Source organism: Lissotriton vulgaris, chromosome 7 (assembly GCF_964263255.1).
Source record: "Lissotriton vulgaris chromosome 7, aLisVul1.2, whole genome shotgun sequence".
NCBI classification, from domain to species: domain Eukaryota; kingdom Metazoa; phylum Chordata; class Amphibia; order Caudata; family Salamandridae; genus Lissotriton; species Lissotriton vulgaris.
In genome coordinates, this window is record NC_141695.1 from 1,570,584,126 (window position 1) to 1,570,606,470 (window position 22,345).

General features: G+C 42.4%; 1 protein-coding gene across 1 annotated transcript in view; it reads right to left on the minus strand.

Annotated features, from left to right (window-relative positions):
- RNF114 (ring finger protein 114) overlaps window positions 1-22,345 on the minus strand; it is a 96,664-nt gene that overhangs the window by 35,106 nt on the left and 39,213 nt on the right. The window contains exon 3 of the mRNA XM_086932471.1: window positions 19,922-20,028. Within this exon, the coding sequence (XP_086788597.1) occupies window positions 19,922-20,028 (107 nt within the window). The remainder of the gene's footprint in view (window positions 1-19,921; window positions 20,029-22,345) is intronic.

The window sequence follows — 22,345 nt, forward strand, 5'->3', positions numbered from 1 at the left end:
ACACCTCATCAACTCAGTTACTGAGGTTCTGGAAAGTAGTAGTATTTGGGTAGTTTTTGGGTTCAATATATGCACCGAGGTGAGATACAAACTGGCATCTCCATGTAGATTAGGTCCAATGACTCTGCATTATTGGGCCACTTTAAGGACGATTTGCTTTATAATTAGGAACATTGGGGAACATTACTGCAAATGCAAAAAGGTTACCAAATATCAAAATGAGTACGGATGGAAAATTGATTGAGATTACGTTTGGGTCATATGGCACTCGTATTATCCTTAGATGACTGCAAACATTGTTTTGTAGGACTTGACTGAAAGATGAAGGATTGGTACAGCCACAAAGAAACAGTGCAGCTTTTACCCTACATCTTCCCAGATCTTAATGGTTAGCCTCCAGGATCAATCTGGTGGCAATGCACAAGTTTCCCGGCTAGTTAGACCTTGAAAATATAGCAGCCCGGTATAATGGGCACCAAACCCCATAGTGCATCCTGGAAACAGGGTAAAGTGTACACTAGCCTACATCCTCTCTGAGGAAAAACAATCTCATAGCTGACTGGTTATATTTTTGAATTTTTTTTTTGAGGCGTTGCAACCAACTGGCAGTGTGCTGCGTCCCAGTTTTCCAGGACTGAGCGCAGACGCTGCTGCCTAACTCCTCTGTCTCAAACTTGTATGGTTACTGTTGCGGGAATTCCTGAAAAAGAAGCAGTGTACTGCTCATTTCCTCAAGGTTAGGAATCAGCTTGATGCCCTGCTAAAGGTTTGTTGGCCTTCCTCATACAGTGCATATTCAGAGTACCAAGAATCCCTCCAAACCCATACCAGAAACTAGCAAAGAGCATCCAAAATCACCCCGGGACCAAGTGGTTGCACTGCCTGGAGAGCACACTACTGCCATGTGTGTTTTGTTTGTTTTCCTTTGAGTAGGACCCTTTCCCCATCCCACATACCTCCACAGGTTCCCTTTCCTGGAACCCACTAACCCTCATCTGCTGTAGTGAGAGCACAGTCTCATTACCATCCACAGTCGCCGGGGTTCCATAGAAGGGACTTTGAGCTACACGTATAGGACCTGTGACATTGATTGGCAGAGCTTGCACGCTAGCTGGCAGCAAAAGCGCAAAGAGGTTCATTGAGATCCGCTTAACTCCAGCAGGACCACCCTCCATTAAACACCCTCCGAGGGCTGAGTGTCCCCTTCAGTATCAAGATCTGCCACCCTGAACATGCAGCTATTGACGTGACTTGCTGTCTCTGTTATCTCACCCAGTGGATGAGCAAGGTTTTCCAATCCCACAACACTTCATTGTGAGCACAGACTCATTTTTACAGTGCTACAATCTGGTTTCCTTTCCATGCAGTTTACATCATATAAATGGTGTACATAGCATAATTTCCTTGTTAACGCTATCAGACGTAGTTTGCCAACATCATATTCTGTTGTACTGTTTTTGTCCAGTTGGCCAATATTACAATTCTATTTCTTTAATGAGATTTTGGGCCAGATATAAAAACTCTTTTTGCGGTCTGAAAAGGCGGTTTCTGACTGGAAAAATGCTTTTTCATAGGTAAAAAACACAAACTGTGATTAGTAACACATTACAGAATTGTAATTTGTGTTTACAAGTCATTATTTGGAAGGGGCATGTTTAGGGCGCCCCTTCCAAATACTGAATCTGAATGGGATGTGGATTTCTTGCGACCGAATTACAGTTGCAAAACATTCATATTTTTCTGACTCCTTGAAGAAGGTGTTTTGCAAACGGTAAGTGGTTCCTAAGGGACTCCTTCCCCTTTGACAATGGAAAACAATTCTCAACCTTCAACATGCCATTTTTTTCTTTTTAAATGCATCTTGTTTTCCTGTAAGGAAAACGGGCTGCATTTAATAAATACAAAATAAAGAAAGATTGCTTTATTAAAAAGCAATCACAGCCATGGTGGTCTGCTGACCTCAGCAGGCCACATCACAGTGATAGCTGCTAATCCAAATGGGTCAATAACTGTGACCTACCGCATATATTCATGAGGTCGATTAGTGACCCACTGTGAATCGCTATTTCAAAGATGTAAATTTTCTTACATCCGGAATTGAGATTTCCTAATTGCGATTCGGTAAGAATCGAAAGTAGGAAATCGCAGTTCTATAATTTTGTACATGTGGACTTTTGTTTCTTATGAAAGTACTCTTTTTAAAAAAAGTCCAACTTTGGCTGCACAGTCTAAACTCAACCTTCACACCACATTGAGTGTGGCTCAATGGTTAGAGCGGCAGACCTTGATGCAGAGCGCTGGCCAGGGACCAGGGTTCGATTCCCGCCTCGGCGGGATCGGGCTTAAATTCCTCTGACCGGATATTCTCGCCTCAGTGCCGAATCTAAGCATGGGCCCCACGCTGCAACTCTGGGCAATAGCTTGCTTAGTCTCCACAACGGCCCCCGATACACAAGGGATGCCTGGTTTCACCATGGGATGCCCAGGAGTGGACACCTCACAAGGAAAAGCCAGGAGGGGTTCCCTTGTGGTAGGAGTACAAGCGCCGGGATGCTTACGGGTTACTGTTCGCGCTATACAAATACAACACATTTACATTTACATTTACTTCCTTTGAGATAGGCCAAGGCCACGCACAAAAAATACCTTGTGTCAAGGATACCAGGGTGACCACATTCCTTTCACAGAAGACACAGTGTTCATATCCGGAGAGAATACATGCACACGGTTATTGTTGAGTGACGTCTGCAAATTCAAAGATTATGGGGAAAAACGCTAGACAGTCACATTCTCAGTTGACAGGTGCTTATGTTGACTTAGAAGGACTCCATTGCCAGATGAATCTAGCATGAGAACAAAACCAAGTCTCACCACAGAAGAACCATTGCATAATGAAGCCACTGGCCACTGTCAAAATGACAAATTACTTTGCGGATAACAGAAAATTGTGGAATGGATCAGAGAAAATGTTGTGCCAATTCAGAAGCAGTGTGTCTTCCAGGAGGTGAATAAAGTACACTTGCAGCTGTGCTTGGATTCAAGGGGATCCTCTGCCTATCTCACAGAACGTTTTGTCTACATAGCAGATCGAAAAGATCTGCATATCTCTTGCTCATGTGGAGTTTAGGCCGTCCTGATGACAGGTTGACAGGGTGAAGACAGATTCTGCGAGACAGGGCTGAAAGCCCAACACTGAGACAGTGCACAGTTCCACCATCCTATTGGCAGCTGGCAGAGCTGGGGTGTGAGACCTTGCTTGTTCATATAAAGCTTGAATGCGCAGATGTCCAATAGTATTGTACTCACTTACCACAAAGGTATCCCAAGAAGGCTGTTCTCCATTGAACTATCGCCTTTAGGTCAAGCATGTTGCTGTTGGGTCCACTGTGGAGCAGAGGTTATTAACATAAGAGTGGATCCCAAATGCAGTTTGACAACTTTGGAGTGACCAGTACAGGAGTGTTAGGTGGAGTCAAGCGAAGACACAAGAGGTAGGTCTCCTGAGCCCAATGAGTGAGTGTTTAGGATGTTGTAAGACAGACTAACAAATGTTGCCTAGGGCTAGTCTCATGATCCTTTCCAGAAGGTAGATGCACTTATATGTTTCATATTCTTATACAGGTTACAGACATTACCAGCTAGACACAGAGACCATCAAACCACACAGCAGAACCACAATGGTGTTAACTTAAGCATCACTTTGTAAATAGGACAAAGTTTGAGGAAGAACCAGCATCTCCAATGGGTGAAAAGCTATTACCCAGCATAGAATCACACAAAGATTAACAGAACAAATATATTTTGCTTGCCTTCCAAAAGACCTTATGTGAAATGTGTCCAAACCCGCAGACTGACCCACACTTTTGGCACTAACTAAAGGACCATCCAATCTTCACTTCTGGTGACATAAAATCGTAGAAAATGAGGCAATTGCAAAGTTCATCCAGGGATGTAATGTTTCATAAGGGCCAAGATTTGAGATTTCTCCTGGCCATAGAATTCTGTGTATGCCACAGAATGTATCCTTTAATGAGTAGTCCAAGCAGTTCTTTGAAGCTTCGCTATTCCCTTAATTATCTTGACCGAATGATTTTGGACTTACTGCAGGGAGTACAGCAGGTAATTAGAGCTCGAAATACATATTTTACAGTAGTCCAGCTTCATAGTTTTATTTTCTCGGAGCAAAAAATCAGCTCAGAGGGGTTCAGACAAAGTGTTTCTGTAGAACCAATTTTTTTTTTTTTTTTTTTAAGATCAAGATTGTTTTTTACCCGGTTGACTAACCCAACGTTTATTGATGAAAAATGTCTTTCCTTCAGCTTATTTTTCAAAACATACTATCTTGGCTTCCCAATCTCCGTGCCTCCCCAAGTACACCCACCCCATTTTACTTTCTTACCTCTTTGTCATGCTATCCTTTGAAATGAACATTCACCTTTTCCACAAAAGCATTATATTTTCATGCCAGAGGTAATTTGTCACTTTAACTTTTAAAAAGACGTTTCATCACCCTGCTTTAGTCGGGCTGACTTTTTTCATTTCAGAAATTTGTCAAGATGAATGCAGTGGAAACATATGAGGGAAGTACCCTCATGTAATTGCTAAGCCTCCAGCTGCCGAAAGCAATGCTAATGAACAAGTTACTTACCTTCGGTAATGCTGTTACGTGAGCAGGGCCTCTGCGTGTTGGTAGATGGTGCCAACATCCAAGTCTGCCGAATATGATGTGAATGGTGCCTATATAGGCGCCACCTTGATACGCGGACATCAGTTTCTTTTGTGACACAGATGTAAAGCCAAGTCAGAATATTTGTCACTAGCAGCCCGCCCCAGCGTTGCCTGGGGCAGAAAGGGGCTGGGGGCAGCAATTGAGGCTTGCGTGCACTTCTGCCCCCGGCCCCCCTCCCGCCCCGCCCCCATCCCTCCCCCTCCCGCCCCAGCCCGTGTCCCGGAGATCCTTACCTCAGCCGCCGGTCCAGCTCCAGGCGCCCCGCACAGGCCGCCACTCTCCAGGCACCCTGCCCGCACAGGCCGCCACTTCGCACAGCAGCAAGCAGGGCCGCAGCAGTCCTCCCAGCAGGTCATGATCTTCGGCGCCATTTCCCGAAGTTTTGCCAGGGAGCGCAAACACAAATTATGTCATCACGCAGACGTCGCGGCCGGCGCTACTTGCAAGGGACTACTTTATTTTTATTTTGACATTTTTTAAACAACGTATATTTTTTATTTTTAATAGCCTATGTCCTTCTGCTTGCCCTGAGGTTTTCAACGATGTATTGGGTGTTTTGATTGGTGGTGTACTTTTCGAGTTTACCTGGCTCAAAGGTTTGTGTTCTCTCTTTATAATAGTAGTATAGATTAGTGTAGTAGATTGAAGAGTACCATATGAGAAAGTGCAGAATGAAAGCATGAAGGAACAGAGGGTTGGTAAGGAATCTACAGATAAATGCTACCAGAAAAAGGCTTTTACGAAGGCAAGTAACTTGTTCTTCTGGAAGAGCCTTCTAAGTGCAGTTTCCTTACGTTAGTTTAGATACCACAGCAATAACCTACTGATGGTGGGGCTGTAATTGACTTAACCAAGAACTGGAACAGAACGCGGCAGCCCAACTTCTTTTAGGGCTCCGGAAATACGATCACATTCGTGGAATTGTACTGGCCGTCAATCGGGAGAGGGTACAATTCAAGGGGCTTGTGCATAGCCTTTTACAAGTCAGCCCCTTGTTACCTGGCCAACAGACTAGCCCACTACTGTCCAACAAGAACTTTACGGTCCTCCGATGCACCACTGGCTGCTGGGCCCTAAACTAACAAGCATTCGCAATGCAATCAGGGTCGCCTATGGGACCTTATATGTATTTAGCTATGCAGCACATTAGCCTGGGTGCTAAAACATCTACTGTTCTTTAACATGGAGGGAAAGTAAGCAACGAACTGCCTGACATATCCAGGTATGGGAACACATGGATATAAATATTTTTTCAGCTGGAAATGGTGTATAGTCCAAAGCTCTGTTTTTAATATAAAAGCAGGGCCTTTGGTGGTCATATCACTGAAAATACAAGATTTGAAAAAAATATTATTGTCTACGGGTGCTTGTGGAAGACAATTTCTATGGGCTGGTATCTAGAGAATGCTAAAGTGATTACTGTATTTTACTGACCTCTGCTGGTCGTTTTCCATCAAGAAAGTTAAATAGAGGCAGTTGCCATAAAATTTTTAAAAAGTAAGTCCCTCAGCAGAAAGCAATTCTGATATTTTACTGACCGCTGCTGGTTGTTTTCTATCAAGACAGTTAAATAGAGGCAGTTCAACAGAAAAAAAGTACCCAAGCGGAAGCAGACAAGCCCTAGGGATGATCTCCAGGGCCCACAAAGTACATACACATACAAGTATATAGTAAAGTATATACTAAAGTATATACAAGAGGTCTTGAATGCTCGACCTAAAAAGGAAGAAATTGGGTGGCTCCTCCTTTTCAGCTCTTGCCACCTCTAGCTGGAAGGCTCTTCCTCTTCACCAGAGGGCCACTGAAGATGAAGGTTACTTCAAACAGGGCCTTAAAACTTGGCTGTTCAACCTTGCTTTCTGAATAATCTCATCTAACCAGCGGTTTTCGAATCTAAGTGATGGGACACTCCGCTGAGAAACAATGCACTCTATAAAAAAAAAAAATATCCAAACGCAAATAGTCCTTTGCGAGGGGAGCTCCTTTATAGCCGGTGCGTGAGGCGAGACAGGGCCAGAATCTCGCAGAAATATTACCCCAAAGGAGAGTTTCGACCTGAATAAATACTTTCATCAGCCAAGAGGAGTGCTGCGTTTTTTATCTTTGCGGGTAATATATAGTAATAATAACGATAATATTAATAAAAAGTCCTGCGGTGCCCATTTTGAAAGTCTGACCATATTGGTAGTAGTGCTTCATGACAGTAATAAGCGACACCCACATAGTTGAATGGCAAATGTTGAGGACAGGGCTTCTGCGTGATAATGCAGTAGTCACTGCCTCGGCTCTGGTCGAGCGAGTCCTCAAGCCATCTGGAAGCTGCTTCTTCACCAGTGCTTAGCAGATCTTTATGCAGAGTACAATCCATTGACAGATGGTAATCTTCTGCACAGCTTTACCCTTCTTTACTCCAGCAAATTCAACGAAAAGCTGCTTGTTCCGTCAGTAATCCATGGTATGATTGATATAAAAACTAAAGGCCCTCTTTGGATCCAAACAAGGGAGCCTCTACTACTCCTTAGAGGGGTGAGGTGGAGCAAAGCATGGACTCAAAAGAGGAGCCCATGAGAAAGGTGAGCAACAGAAGCAAGCCCCACTGGAGCATAATGACAAAAGAAGGCGGAAACGTGCTGAAAACAGTCGCAACAGGTGACTTAGACAAGGTTGATCTGGCAACCTCAAAAATGCTGAGAAAGCCAAGGAACCTTTAACAGTGCCCCGCACTGGCCCCTGCCTGGCCAAAGACAACCAAACAGCAACACCTGAGACAGATTGACATGAAGTGGCTCAACGCAATCGTCTGAAAACCAAGCCACAAATTTGTCCCAACGGCAGGTGTATTTGGAATTGGCTGAGAGACCCCTGGCTGCCAGAATAACATCTACAACCTACGGTGGTGTTGTCTGAACACACGAACCAGCCTTCCTTTGATGTATGGCAGAAAAACTTTCAACCACAAGAGGATGGCCCACATCTACAACAAGTTGATGTGGAGACGGGTTTCCGCACGAGACCAGAGTCCTCTCATCTCCACCTCTCTCCCAGCTGGCCACCCCACCCCACCCCAGAAGTGACACATCTGTCACCACTATAAACTCTGGGAGAGGGTAGGAAGTAGGGTCTGTTGCTGACCAGATCGGGGTTCAATAACCACCACTACAGATCGCTTGTAGTCTCTTTCCAAATCTGGACCCGGTCAGAGAGATTCCCCTGATGATGACCCCATTGGGACTTCAGATCCCAGTGCAGAACCCACACATACCAACTGGTGTGTTTCACCAGCAGGAGGCCATCTGGCCCAGTAACCTCATAGTCCATCTCACCAAAATCCAGGGTTGAGGCGAAAACATCAGGATCATAGCCCTAATGTCCCGACTTTCCACGCCAGAGGGTAGGCACAAAACTGTACGGTGCCCACAATAGCTGCGATGAAAGGGAGCGTTTGGGAAGAAGTTCAGGTGTGACATGTTGATAGTGAACCTCAACAAATAAAGAATAAACAAAGGTCGCCATAGTCTGAAGGTGGATGATGATTGCCTGGGGCGAACCAATCTTCAACAGCCAATCGTTGAGGTAGGGAAAGACTGGAATCCCCAACATACGAAGGTGAGCAGCAACCAGCACCTTGGGCAATGGTGAGGACTAAAAGGACCACAGCAAACTGAAAATGTTAGGAACCCACCGTGAACCACAGGTAACACGTTTGGGCCTGCAAGACAGGGATATGAAAATGGGCATCCTGCAGGTCCAATGTTACCATCCAGTCCACAGGGTCCAGGGCAAACAGGACCTGGACAAGGTGAGCATCTTCGACTGTTCCTATTTCACAAAGCTGTTGAGAAGACAAAGATCTAGAATAAGAGGGAGACCACTGTCCTTTATCAGCACCAGAAAGTAGTGGAAGTAACAACTATTAGTTACTTCTGGCATCAGAAAACTCATTGGCTCATATGGACAAAAGAGCCTGCACCTCCTAGTGCACCAAAGACAGAGATCTTCCAACAATCATGGTGCCTCCAGGAAGGGAAGTGAGTAACCCCGCAGCACAATCTGCAATACCCTCTTGTCTGAGACTCCCTCTTGTCCTGCAGGTAGAAAGTGCCATATCCTCTCTTTACCGGATGGTTGTGTGCCAAGGAGGGTGCAGTTAAGAGGTTTGGCAGGGGCTAGCGAGAGGGGTGGACTGGGTAGCACACTGCCCTAGCAGACCCCACGCCCTGGCCACAAAAAGGCTGGGGAGCTTGCTGGCCTTGCGGATATGGGTGGAATTGATGGGAATGAAATACTCTACCATAGCCACGAGAGGGACAACAGGAGGAAGACTGCTGGCAAGGGGCAAGAGCAGTCCTAAAGAGAATGTTGTGATCCTGCGGTCTTTAAGGCGCTCCAGCGCTGCAACCGCCTTGTCACCAAAAATGGTGCAAGCCATCAAAGACCATGTCCATAAGGCTTGATTAAAGATCCCCAGAAAAGCCAGTGGAATGCAGCCAAGTGTGCCGCCAGAGAGTCACTGCGGAACCCATTGCCCTGCCAATGGTATTCAATCCACACTTTATTGTGAATTTTGCCACGCCCAGGCCATCAGAGATGGCTTGGGTAAGAGTTGATCGGACTTCATTAGGAACCATGGGGAGCACTTGCACCACCGAATCACACATGTGGGAAAAGCAGTCCAGTTGGCAAGCTGTAGAAGCCTACTAAAAGAAATACCAGTCTGTCAGCACATATGATGAAAGAGAGAATTTATTACATGACAAGATTCAAATCAATAGTACGTGCAGCACAGAGACAGACAGCAAAGTGGCTGAATGTCCAACATGGAAGAGTCTTCCAAAGCCTTTTATTGGTGCAAACCACAAAGGAAAAATGTAATTATTTGTGCAATATATGTTCAGTAAAAGTACAGGATTATGACATTTCTTAAGAAATTAAGCAAAAGGTGCAGCTTCTGCCCATCAGTAGCTTCAGCAAGTTACACAAGTATATAACACTAGGCTAATCAGAAGAAGCCAACACTATACAATACCTGCATGGTCTGAGATAGACTGCTGCTGTCCATGTGTTTGTTCTCTGCTGATGATATTTTGGGACTACCCAAGCTAATGCAATGTACCAGTAATGGCATTTTCTACAGACGTTGTTTGCAGCATCTGTTCTAGTGGAGGATACGTAGACGGTGCCGCTTCCAGATATGGTGTGCCCAAGCGATTGTGGCTAAGCTAGTATCATGTACTGTCAGACTGTGGTTCTTAAGCAAGCCTTGGGTAGAAAGACGGCTTACTTTCAGAAACTGCAGAAACATTTAATTACTTTTTTTTTTAAAGTTCTACAAGCCTTTAAAGTATATATATTGTATCACAAAGCAGGCAGCTTAATTAGGTTGGGAAAGTAATTATAAAAACAACTTCCACAAAGCGGTGTTAAAAGAAAGCACAGTCAAGCAGGTGGAGGAAAAGATCTTCTTACTGAACGTGCCCTGCCTCTTGGACTCTCTACCCTGAGGGGGCAGGGGTGGGGGGAATGGGTGGTGGGTTGGGGGGGGCTGAGTGTGGAAAGCCTCTGGTTTGACCTTCGCTGAAGAAGCATGCACCATCAAGATCTCTGGAGTGGGATGCTGGGTAAGAAACACAGGGTCTTCCGGAGCCGGGCGATGGAGGTGGGGCACTTGGTGATTTACTGGAACCCCAGAACAGAGCTTTGACCAGGCCCCAAAGAGGACGTCCATAAGTGGCTCATTAAATGGGAGAATGGTTCTAAGCTTGTCTGCCCCGGTTGAAGGACCAGTCAATAAGTTGGTCAAGGTTGTCAGCCGCCCATCTGATAACCATAGCAAAAGATGTACTCTCCTTGGTGGCTGGACAGGATTGAGTGACTAAACTGATGTCAGAAGGGTCTAGCCCACTGGCATCACCCAACTCCTCCTACCAGTTCATTCGTGCAAACTCCAGGCAATATCAGTGGGGTTAAGACACCCATACTCAGTCTCCTTTTCAAATTCAGCACCCCAAGACAGAGGTGCTGTATCCAAGCCAAAAGGTGGTTGTGGCTCAGATGGCACCAGTCTCAACGTCCGACAGACTATGTGGCACCTTCTTGATGTTGGAAAGAAGGAATGGTTAGTCTCAGGGTTTCACCGACATAGTTACCCGTGTCGATGGACCAGACTCCAGCAAGTGTTCTCCAGATAGTAACCTAGTTAAAGTACTTTCCCACTCCTCAGCCAAAAGGCACTCTAGAAGAGTTGGCTGCTCATGGATGTGAAAGACGGCATGGTAAAACTCCAGACATTGGGCAGAGGAAACTCCAGCGCCCGGGAAGCACGGAAATGGAACCTGTGCTGGCTCCACAAGAGGTGTGTAGAGGCATGGGGCGGTCTTCCACTCCGTCCAGGGATTTGGAAGGGCATGGGGGAAGTTGAATGGCACTTCAATTACTTCTTTTTTCTTCTTAGCCTTACCTGACAAAAACTTCAAAGAAGACACATGGGGTGAAATGGCTCCAGGAACAGGACAGTGAAGGGCTATGGAATTGAGACTGTCCAAAGGAGCAGAAACAATGCAGAGACTTTCGGTGTCATGACGCGAGGAGATTAATCGCCGCTCATGAATTGCCTTCGGGTGAATCAAGAGGCAGTCCGAGTAGGCCTTGGAGTGGAGGCCTGACCCAAAGCACCACAGGCAGACCAAGTGGGGCTTAGCCACATACATCCATCTGTGGCATTCACACCATGGTTTGAAACCAGTAGGTTTTTGAGGGGACATAGTGCCTGCACACTGCAAAAGAGAATAAATGCCCTGAAAAAGTGGAAACCATGTTGGTAAAAAAAAATGACTGATGTAGCTCTGGATTTGCGACTGTGGGCGCGGAAAAAAAGGAAGTAATGTCAGCACACCAGGGAGGTGCCTACACACGTCACATCCAGCACAGATGAAGTTAACGTGAAGCCGGGCACCATCTACCGACACAGAGGTACTGCTCAAGGTTTTCCGGGTACAGTCTAATACGTGGGGAATATTCTAAGGTAAGGAATCTGCAGTTAGAGATTTTTTCAAGAAGAATACACAAAGGAATGTCATGTATTCAAATATTGTTCCATGGTACTACAAAATGCACTGGCTGTAAATTATCTGGATATCAGGATTCAGCAATACTGACTGTTTACTGCATGCAATGGGATAATATTTGTGGATGGGTTCTGAAAACCTTTTCTCCAAAGGTTAAACAAAGGCCTAGTGCTCCAAAAAAGGCCACAACTATGAAATTCCAAAATACCATAGGTGTGATTTGTAATGTCATTTCAAGAATTACTTAATTGCGGTACACAAAACCATAAACGTTTGACAGGATAAAACGTTGCAGTTTTATTTTTTTTTAAAACAATCACGTTTAAAAGGATACGAAAACAATTCATAAGTATTTACTATTTAAAAGATTCGTTAGTGAGAGTAAAACATTTAGTACGGCATACTGTTCCATAAATCAATCCAGATTCCAGTAATATAGAAATTAACTAAACCAAAAATTGCATCATTCTTGTTCAGCATCTAAGACTCGTAGCGCTTTCAGACAGCCATTAACACTTTAATATAGTCAGAAACCGCAGTGCAAATAACAGGGGGGGGGGGGGCAATGTATGCAGATAATTAAAATCATCAATATATGTGCAAGGGCGAATCTTGAATAATAATGGGGCTTAAAATTTGCCCCTAGCCTCTTTTTATAAAGTGCAGAATAAAATAAAGTGCATTTTGCTCTGGCTGGCCAAATTATCGCACGGGCAGGGCATAAGCTTCTCAGCCCACCATATTTGTCGCAGAAAGGCCACTAAGAAGCGTAAAGTGCATAAGCAAAATCTGGTTAAAAGAAATCTGCAAAAGTTAAAAGTTAAATAATATTGCTGTAGCATGGGAAAGGAACATGAAGGGCCAGTCTCCTCCTGTTGCAAATAGCGCATGGCAGCCTTAGATTTCTGGATTATGATAAAAATGCCCCAATCCTACCTCAACATTTTTATCTCTCACAAATCAAATCCAAGGAATTCTTAGGGCACTATTCAGTTTAATACAATCTTTGATTACTTCCCTTGAGAACCTTAGTTCAACAGTACATATTTTTGCCCATAAAAGCAAAGGGACAATATCTATGCAGTCCTCTATATACTCTAACCCCAGTTCTTTATGACTGAAGCATGTGAGGGCACTATTTGAAATCATCAATAGTCTTTTTAGAACTGTATTTTCCAAAACTTGTAATTGATGACATTTATGGTGTCCCCACACCCCTGCCCCATGTGTTGCAACAGACAAACATATGGCTTTATGAAGGGTAATCAACTCTCTCACCGGCTTGTGACCAAATTTGGATGCAAAGCAAAATAACCCCTCTGCAACCCTATTTGTTTGACGTGCACTAGCTTGGATATGTGATTCCCAGTTCATCTTATTATTAAATAAGTTCCCCGGGTATCTAAAATGATTCAACTTTTCTAATCGTATTCCATTTACAGCAACATTTGCAATGTCTAATTTTTTTCTTAGAATGAGGTAGTTTGAATATTTTAGGTCGCCAAGGCTTTCAGGAGTTTTTAAATGAGTATGCTATAATGGGTTTCCAGTTGGGCAAGATCTTGCTGCCCTAGATGGATGGATTTAAACGGAGGCCTTTGAACAGGTCACATTCTGATATTTCCATTTAATATACACGATTGACCCCTACACCTCTAGCTATAATTTCTTCTCAGTCTCAAGACTGGAAAGTGATCGTGCCATACGGAACTTCGAACTGTAAGAAACATTTGCCCAAGCCCTCCTTTATGAACAGCTAGATACAAAGACTAGAACTTATTCGCACAGGCTATCAATGGAGTGTGGTGGATTCACAAAGGATTCAAACTGGAAGGAGTTTACCTCAACACAAAAAAATTCTGACCAAGTAGAAAGGAAATAAATACAGATGGAGCCTGTACTTAAACATTGCTCACTAGTCTCATCATTTGGGCAAGAAGACAGGAACAGTTTTATAGCCAGTGCTCTAAAAACCTGGTTCACGGCAAGCTTAGAACTACTACAAACAAATTTAAAGGCGTGTTGTAGGGAAATATGTTGTAGGGAAATATGGGCCCTAGGAGAAGAGCATCACGGATAACCAATGCAAGATGCTTATATTTGGGAAAAGAAATCTGTACAAAAATGTATTTTGGGCAGCCAAGAGACAGTACATAGTTCATTGGTGGCTTTTACACTCAGACATAAACTCAGATAAAGACAGCAAGAGTTTTTAGGCATGTATCAATATATTCAGATGGGGATAGAGCCTCCAGCCAATGAATAATTTTCAGAGTGGGCAAGGACCGAACTGGTCTCATCCATGTATGCTTTTCAGACAGTGAAGTGACTTGCAAAGCCAGAATGATGCAGACTGAGCAATTACCAGAGCTTATTTGGTCTACATAATAAACGACTAGGGAGCCTGGGCAGAATGGTATACCTACCTCGGTTTCTGCATCACACTTAGAGCATTGGTCTGAAGGACTCAAACTGGTATTCTGACGTGCCCTGACCAATCCTAAAGCTACATTGTTGTAGAAAGGCTCAATCTGACACCCGATCCATAAGAGAGGTAAATTAAAGGCAGATTGCTCTTCTCAATGTTGAAGCATAGGTGAATAGCATGATCATGTTTAAAAGAAAGAGATCAACTGACAGTGTAATAGAGTTAACTACTCTATTACACTGTTTATCAATCCCAATCTATTACCATAAAGTAAGACTTATGACTGCTTTCTGTATCATAAAGCAGCATTTGACAGGGCAGATTGAGGAATTTTAAGGAGTAAAGTGGGTGGATGTGAAATATCACGTAGGTTGTTGCAGCAATCCAGGCCTTTTACTGCCTTTTACTGTGACATGGGAATCAGGGCAAAGTTAGATTATGGCAGATTGATAAAGTCCTTAAAATGTACACTGCTTAAGCACAGGTGCGTTCTCACACTCATGTTGTATAGCGTCTTTACAGTCGATTTGGGACCTCACCTTAGTATAAGAAAGGTTTTCAGCAAAATTAGGAATGCAACCTGAAATTGTTATCTGCAGAGAATACAATAACTTTGGGTAATACCATAGCAGCATCGTTCCTTGGCATAAAGTGCTGCATACAGTGATGAAAACAAACTTGTAGTGAACTCTATTAAGCCACATGTTTGTTTTTACATGGAAAACTGAAATGTTGGCGCAGTGGTAACAATCTGGTTAAGCAGGAAATCGACTACAATTGTTTGAGTCTCTAATTCAGTGATGAGGATGGCACCCTGAAGGCAAATAAATATATACTTGTGTCTAAGGTAATCAATGTAATATGTGCCCTAAGAAGATTGTATAACTATTTCCAAGCTTCCACACGAACCTCAATCCTGTCTGTGTTTAAAGGCAGACTAAGCTCCGCCAAGGTGTATGGTCAGATTGCATTTTCTTGTAAACTTCAATTAGTTTGATCCCGCCAATTACTTTTATTTGCCTCAATAAAATATTGCTATCAAGGGATATCTTGGCACAACACTGAGCTAGATTCTGATGTATACCAGACAAGTGTAGACAATTTTTGAATTTAATGGGAAAATTAGCAACCCATGAATGAAGATTCTAAATCAGGAAAGTGATCACCTGTGATGCAAGTCCTAAACGGAAAGTGCAAGTCCTAAACGGAAAGTGCAAGTCCTAAACGGAAAGTGCAGTGAAGTTGAAGCAATAATAAGAAATATTTTACAACAGTTACACTTAAAACAGATTAGAACCAAACAAACTATCAAACTACATACTAGTAAGTTATCAACAAGCACCATAGCCTACCTACCTATTGAAATCGCTCACAAGGAAAATGAGGATCAAGTTCCTCCGAGTCACAAGTTTATTAATTCTATTATTACTGTGGAGGCACGCACTGAATAATTGTTTAGACTTAATGTTAGATATGTGTCAAAGGAGCAGAGATTACAACCAGTAATTTCTCTATATGCCCTGAGCCCTTGGGACACATGCACACAATGAGTTGGTCTAAAATGTTTGGACACTGGTGTCTGCAGCTGCTTTGCAGCAGTACCCTGGGCATTAGAGCAGAAAATAACAGGATGGCGTCAACAGTTGTGAGATTTATTGACCTACTCTTACAATGCAGGGGGATTCAACATTATTATTTTAGATTTTACAAAGAATGAATGGGAAGAGATTTTAAATGTTATCAAGGACAGAAAAGATCTGTTATTAAACCGCAATATTAAGATTGTAAATTATTATCTTATACATTCTACATGACTTAACAGGAAATATAATCACATATATGGGTATGGTTGACTAACTTATATTTCAGTTTCTGTACTCTAGTTACCTCCACAGGAAAGCAGATTAATTCTCTTTCTGCTTTTAAACACATTTTAGTAAACGTGTCTGATACTATAATGGCTAAATTTGAACACAGAGAATAATACTTACTAGTACAATTTTCTTCTAGAAATCCTCACTACTGCTGCTAAGCAATTGTTTGTCTAGAGTTATAAAACCTACGGCCTGGCCTTTCCCCACAAAATGTTTGTAGGAAGATTTTCTCTTCTAAATACTGAACAAACTCTTAAATCAAACTTTGCATGAAATTACAGAATAACCGTAACAAATCATGTTCAGTTGGATCACTGATCAATTTGTGGAGTGATTTATGCTAATAGGTCTGTAGTGGGCTACATATGAGCTTTAAACTTCACACCTTTTGAGGTAATACGGATTGTACTGGATTACACTTGTATATTTAATTGTGTAGTTTCACATCAAGTATCACAAGCACAGGTTTTAAGCTGCTGGTAGAAGGAAAGATATTTACAACAAGGGGTGGTGAGGGACAGAGTCTCTGAATTAAACAGAATACTCTCACCCAGTCAAGAGATCAGGGCTAGATCCAACACCGTTTTTTAGCTCACTGCACCATCCCAGTTTCAGAACCTGGCTGTATGCAAATTAGTCTGTTCCTGTCCCAGTGCATGATGGGAACAGGGCAAACCAAACTACAAAAGCCAATTCTTACACTGGGAAGGAAACAAGCTACCGTGGACCGGTTTCTGGCATTTCAGCCGTCTTCGGCCCGGCTTGCTTGAATCCTGATGGTGCAATGAGCAAGGGACTCACATCTGAGTATACCCTTCCACGCTTAGGGTGGACAAAAATATTTACAACAAGGGGTGGTGAGGGACAGAGTCTCTGAATTAAACAGAATACTCTCACCCAGTCAAGAGATCAGGGCTAGATCCAACACCGTTTTTTAGCTCACTGCACCATCCCAGTTTCAGAACCTGGCTGTATGCAAATTAGTCTGTTCCTGTCCCAGTGCATGATGGGAACAGGGCAAACCAAACTACAAAAGCCAATTCTTACACTGGGAAGGAAACAAGCTACCGGGGACCGGTTTCTGGCATTTCAGCCGTCTTCAGCCCGGCTTGCTTGAATCCTGATGGTGCAATGAGCAAGGGACTCACATCTGAGTATACCCTTCCACGCTTAGGGTGGACAAAAATATTTACAACAAGGGGTGGTGAGGGACAGAGTATCTGAATTAAACAGAATACTCTCACCCAGTCAAGAGATCAGGGCTAGATCCAACACCGTTTTTTAGCTCACTGCACCATCTCCTTGTCTCCTTTCTGGTTAAGAATTGGCTTGGTAGTTTAGTCTGCCCTGTTCCCATGATGCACTGGGCCAGGGACAGACTGATTTGCATATAGCCAGGTTCTGAGCTGGGATGGGGCAGTGAGATAAATAACGGTGATGGATCAAGCCCTGATCTTTGGACTGGGTAAGAGTGGTCTGTTTAACTCAGACACTCTGTTCATCACCACCCCCTTTTCTAAATCGGTAGAAGGAAAGAGCGTTATATTTTTCTGCTAAGCCATTTATTGGTGAGATGGCTAACCGACAGTTAAAGAGTTTTGGAGTAGAAGCAGCTGATGTTTTCCTTTAGACTGGCAAGTAACTCAATTACCTTAAAGGGCCGAGGAGGGCATTACAGAGGTTGTTGAGGATGCCTTATTGAGGATATATTCTTTGTTGGTTGTTAAAGGATGCAGCTTTCCGATCTTAGTTTTGTATACAGGCTATATTTCTTGTTCTACCTTGTAGATATATAGGGTCTGTACTATTACTGTGATGCGCAAGATACTGAAGTGGAATCACTCATAAAATGGCAGCCATTATAGGCTGACCAAGGCAGGCTAGTTGTGATAGAAAGCCTAATGCAGGTGACATTTCCACTGTCCATCACAGTGAGCAGTGTAGGTCAAACAGGTAAAATCCTTAAGGTGCAGAAAGAGGAGTTTTACAACAAGCTAAGTGCTAAACATGTTTTGCTGTTTGAGTTATCTGAGATTTAAATGTGGCAAAAACTCTAAGGGACATTTTCACAAACTGCATTCTAGTACGTTTATTAGTACAACAATATATAAAAATAACTTACATTAATATTTAACATAAAATATATGTACTAGCTTTTTCCAAACTAAATAAACTTTTTTGACTCCTCCCTATAGTTTACCATAGGGAGACTGCACACATGGGTGGAGATCTCCCTACAGTAGAGTATAGATAAATTGAAAACGTTTATTAAACTTTATAATAAATTAGTTACAATATTTTTCTGTTAAATACAAATGGAAATTAATTTTATACATGTGTTTTAAACAGAACAAAATAAAAAATGGTAAGTACTATTAACTTCATTTTGAATTAAATCTCATCTAAATATATCAAATTAAATAAAAAAATGTTTCTGAAATTTTAATTAAAAAATACTTTTAAAAATATGTTTTACTGTGCATTAATAATCATTAAAAGTGATGCAGACTTTATTTTCAGTAGTATAATACTTTAATTTATAAATTCAAAAGCAGAAATATTTTGTAATTGAATAATACAAATATTATTTGTAGTTTTTTAACATTCAATTATATTTATTCATATATGAAACTTTTTCAAATCATTTACTTTAACATTATTTCCTTTAACATTATTTCCTATGGGGTTTTAATGTTAGTCCTTACATCTATTATTTTCTATGGGAGGGTATTGCAGTATCAGTGGTTGGCAATGTGTAGTGCTGGACTTACTTCTGTTTCTTTTGGCAGTAGAGCATTGGACCTTATGACTACACTTCCGAGTTACTGCACTCTCGGATTTTGTGGATGATAGCCAAAAGTAAGACAGTTACTCAAAAGTATAAGAGTAAATTACGTGTGGAAATTACTCACAAGTGTATATTACCTTTGCAATTAATCCTCTAAAACACAGTGTGTGAGTTATAGTCTGTAATTTCTAAACGGGAAGTAGAATTCTATTTTTTTTTGGGAGAAAGGAAACTGTCATGGATTGTGACAGAAAAGTCAGAAAGAAGAATTTCTACAATGTGTTCCAGGAAATCTTATAATCTAGGTATTTTATACTAACCCTAGATGAAAACCAGATGACAAATGGTGTATTTTGTGCAAACCAAATGCCTGCAGTTTCCTCTTGGAGGTATACTTGGTTGGATTCCCAAGTGGAGTTCTGCCCTTAGCACTGAACTGTCAAATCAATAATTGTTAGTACGGATTTGATGAATATAGAAATTTGCTTCTTTTACTCGTCATATACACACAGGTATGTGCTCACATAGTGACTGGGGCAAATGAAAAGAGGCATTTCAAAACTTTTCTTGCAAGCAATCTAATATAGTAGAACTTCCTGTTAAATTATATTTGAATGAAACACTAGTGTGCATAAAGCCAATAAGAAGACACATGATATTAGCTACTCACATTTAGCTTAAAAGATCATTTCTTTTAACATTCATCAGGGACTGATACATTTCAAATGAAAATAATTGTACTTATAAACAGTACTATAAAGACTGCGCCTTCCAAACACAAAAAAACATGTCCTGCAGTAAGCCTAGAACAAAATGAATATGCAGTTTTTCAGAATCCCTAGAAAATCATTATAAATAACAGTGACATTGTAAAGGAAATAAAAGTTAAAAAAACACAAAGAACAAGTAATATATATAAAAAGTACAAATACAATCAACGGCTAAAACTAGTCTAGAAATATATCAGACTTTAACACGAACAAGTGATAATGACTTAACTAAATTAAAACAAACATTTTGTTGAAAACAGATCTTCACCTCGTCTCATGAAGCGGATCTTTAGTCGCGGCTTTAATGCCTTCCATCATGTAGTTCTGATACTTGGAACAGGAAGCAACATGGGCCCTCATTTTGGATAGGTAAACCTGTACAGAGAAACCACAGTGGGGAGCAATTTATGATAAACATAAGCCATCCAGCTGTGTGGTATAGAAGAAAAGGCTGTATCTGTGCTTTACATGACTTTTCCTGCCCTGCCTCTAGCCTGTGCATATCACCATAAAGGCGGTGTGGCCAATTAAAAGGCTGAACTACTCGGATTGATTGTCAACTGTGTGAGTGAGTTAAGAAAACAAAATAGGTATGTTGTATGCCTACTCACAGTTCACAAGATAAAAGAAATAATGGGTGTGGTCCCACTTATACCTTCATAGTAGCTACCTTCTGTAAAGTCAAATTATCTTTAATGGCGTAGCCATCTTTCACCGAAATATGCTCCTATTCGGTAAATGTGAATAAACTGGGCTGTTTATTATTTAATTCTTTCCAAAGAGAAATGCTTTTTAAACTGGATTACAGACAGAAGAGATTAATGAGTGTCTTTCTGGTTCTGAAAAGAGAGACAAAGACTGCTGCCACAAGAGGCCCTAGAGAGGCAGCTATCATAAGACAGCCCTCAGTTAAATCACGCAAGGACTTTATTTATCTACCTGGGCTGCGAGCAGGAGAAAAATACAGAAGTCACACTTCCCTGGGCCTAAGGCACCTACCTTAAAAAATGTAAATAGATCTAAAGCCGCTGCCTGAAGCGACTTAAAAATATTGAATATAGCTGTGACTTGACGTATGTAAGCTATTTTCTGTACCTTTGTACCAGCGCTCTGAGACTTTCATCATCCCTGATTACCGTTTGCATTTTTAACAATTTATAGCAACATATATTTATTTTAAAGTTTTAGAGAGCGTGAACCAGACTTGTGAGGGTATCAGAGCGATTTACAGGATTGACGGTGGTATATAAAAGACTTAGGAAGGGAGGATACCATTGGGATATAAACAGGTAGATACATTATACAAGAAAAACAAGCAGTCTCAAGTCCCGGATACATTTGGGATAAAAACAGGTAGATACATTATACAAGAAAACAAGTAGTCTTTACTCCCGGGTGGGCTGCCCAGAAGTGCAGGGAAGGTATCATCCGGGAAAGTCATGGATAATGCCGTAATGGTGGGTGGAACAAGGTCTCGGAGGTGATTGTAATGCGATCGTTAGGCGAGGAATTTGCCCATTAGGTTTTGGTCTCCTTTTTAAAGCGTGCCAAAGATAAAATGTCTTCTGTTGGCGGGCAGGAGAGAGTTCCATATTCTTGGAGCGGCTCCAGAGAAGGCCCGATTGTAGGCTGTTTTTTTCTCAGAAGCGAGCTGGTTGGAGCAAAAGGCCTCTGGCAGACCGAAAATTTCTGGCTCCTCCGGATATCACTAGTTTCTGGGCGAGAAATGCAGGGGAATTGGAGTATAGAACCTTGTGAGTGATGCAGGCCAGCTTAAGTTGGATTCTGGCCTAGAGAGGAAGCCAGTTCAGAGCTTTAAGATAGGGAGAGATGTGGTTGAATTTCTTTGAACCGGTTAGCAGTCTGCCGGCAGCATTGAGGCAGGCTTTCAATGGGGCCAGAGAGTTCTTGGGTAGACCTGCGAGAGTAGAGCATCCATATTCTAGTCTGCAGAGGACTAGTGCCTGGATTGTAGATTTTAGGTCGGGAGTATCGAGGAGAGGTTTCAGGTTTCTTAGGTAACTCAGGTGAAATCTGGCAGTTTTTGTCATCGAGTTGATATGGCCACACATGTTCAAGCTGCCGTCTAGGATTATTCCAAGGGATTTAGCAGAGTCCACAATGGTAGGAGGGCAGTTTAGCGCTCTGCTACCTTGATCCATTCCTGGATGTCTGGATTGGTTTTGGGTTCAAGGTAAAGATTGAAGAGGGTGGGGGACAGGGTTGATCCTTGGGGGACTCAAACCATGACTGGAGAGGGAGCGGATAGGTTACCGTTGATTAGGACTCTCTGTGAGCGAATCTGGAAGAAGGGCCTAAACCATTCAACTACAGTGCCATCCAAACCCATCCTGAGTTTGAGGCGATCAAGGAGTGTTTCAGGATTAACCGTATCGAAAGCTGAAAATAGGTCAAGGAGGATTAGGAGACAGGTTTTGCCTTGGTCAAGGGCTTGGAGGACATCATCCACAATGTGGAGGACGGTGGTTTCAGTGCTGTATCCAGATCTGACCCCGAATTGGAAGTCGTCTCATAGGTGGAGCTCAGCTGCTGTTTCACACATTTCTCAAGAACTTTGGCTAGGAGTGGGATGTTAGATATAGGTCTATAGTGGTCAGGATAAGCAGGATCCAGCGTAGGTTTTTTAAGATGGGGATGACTTGGCCGGCTTTAAGAGAGTCAGGGATCAATC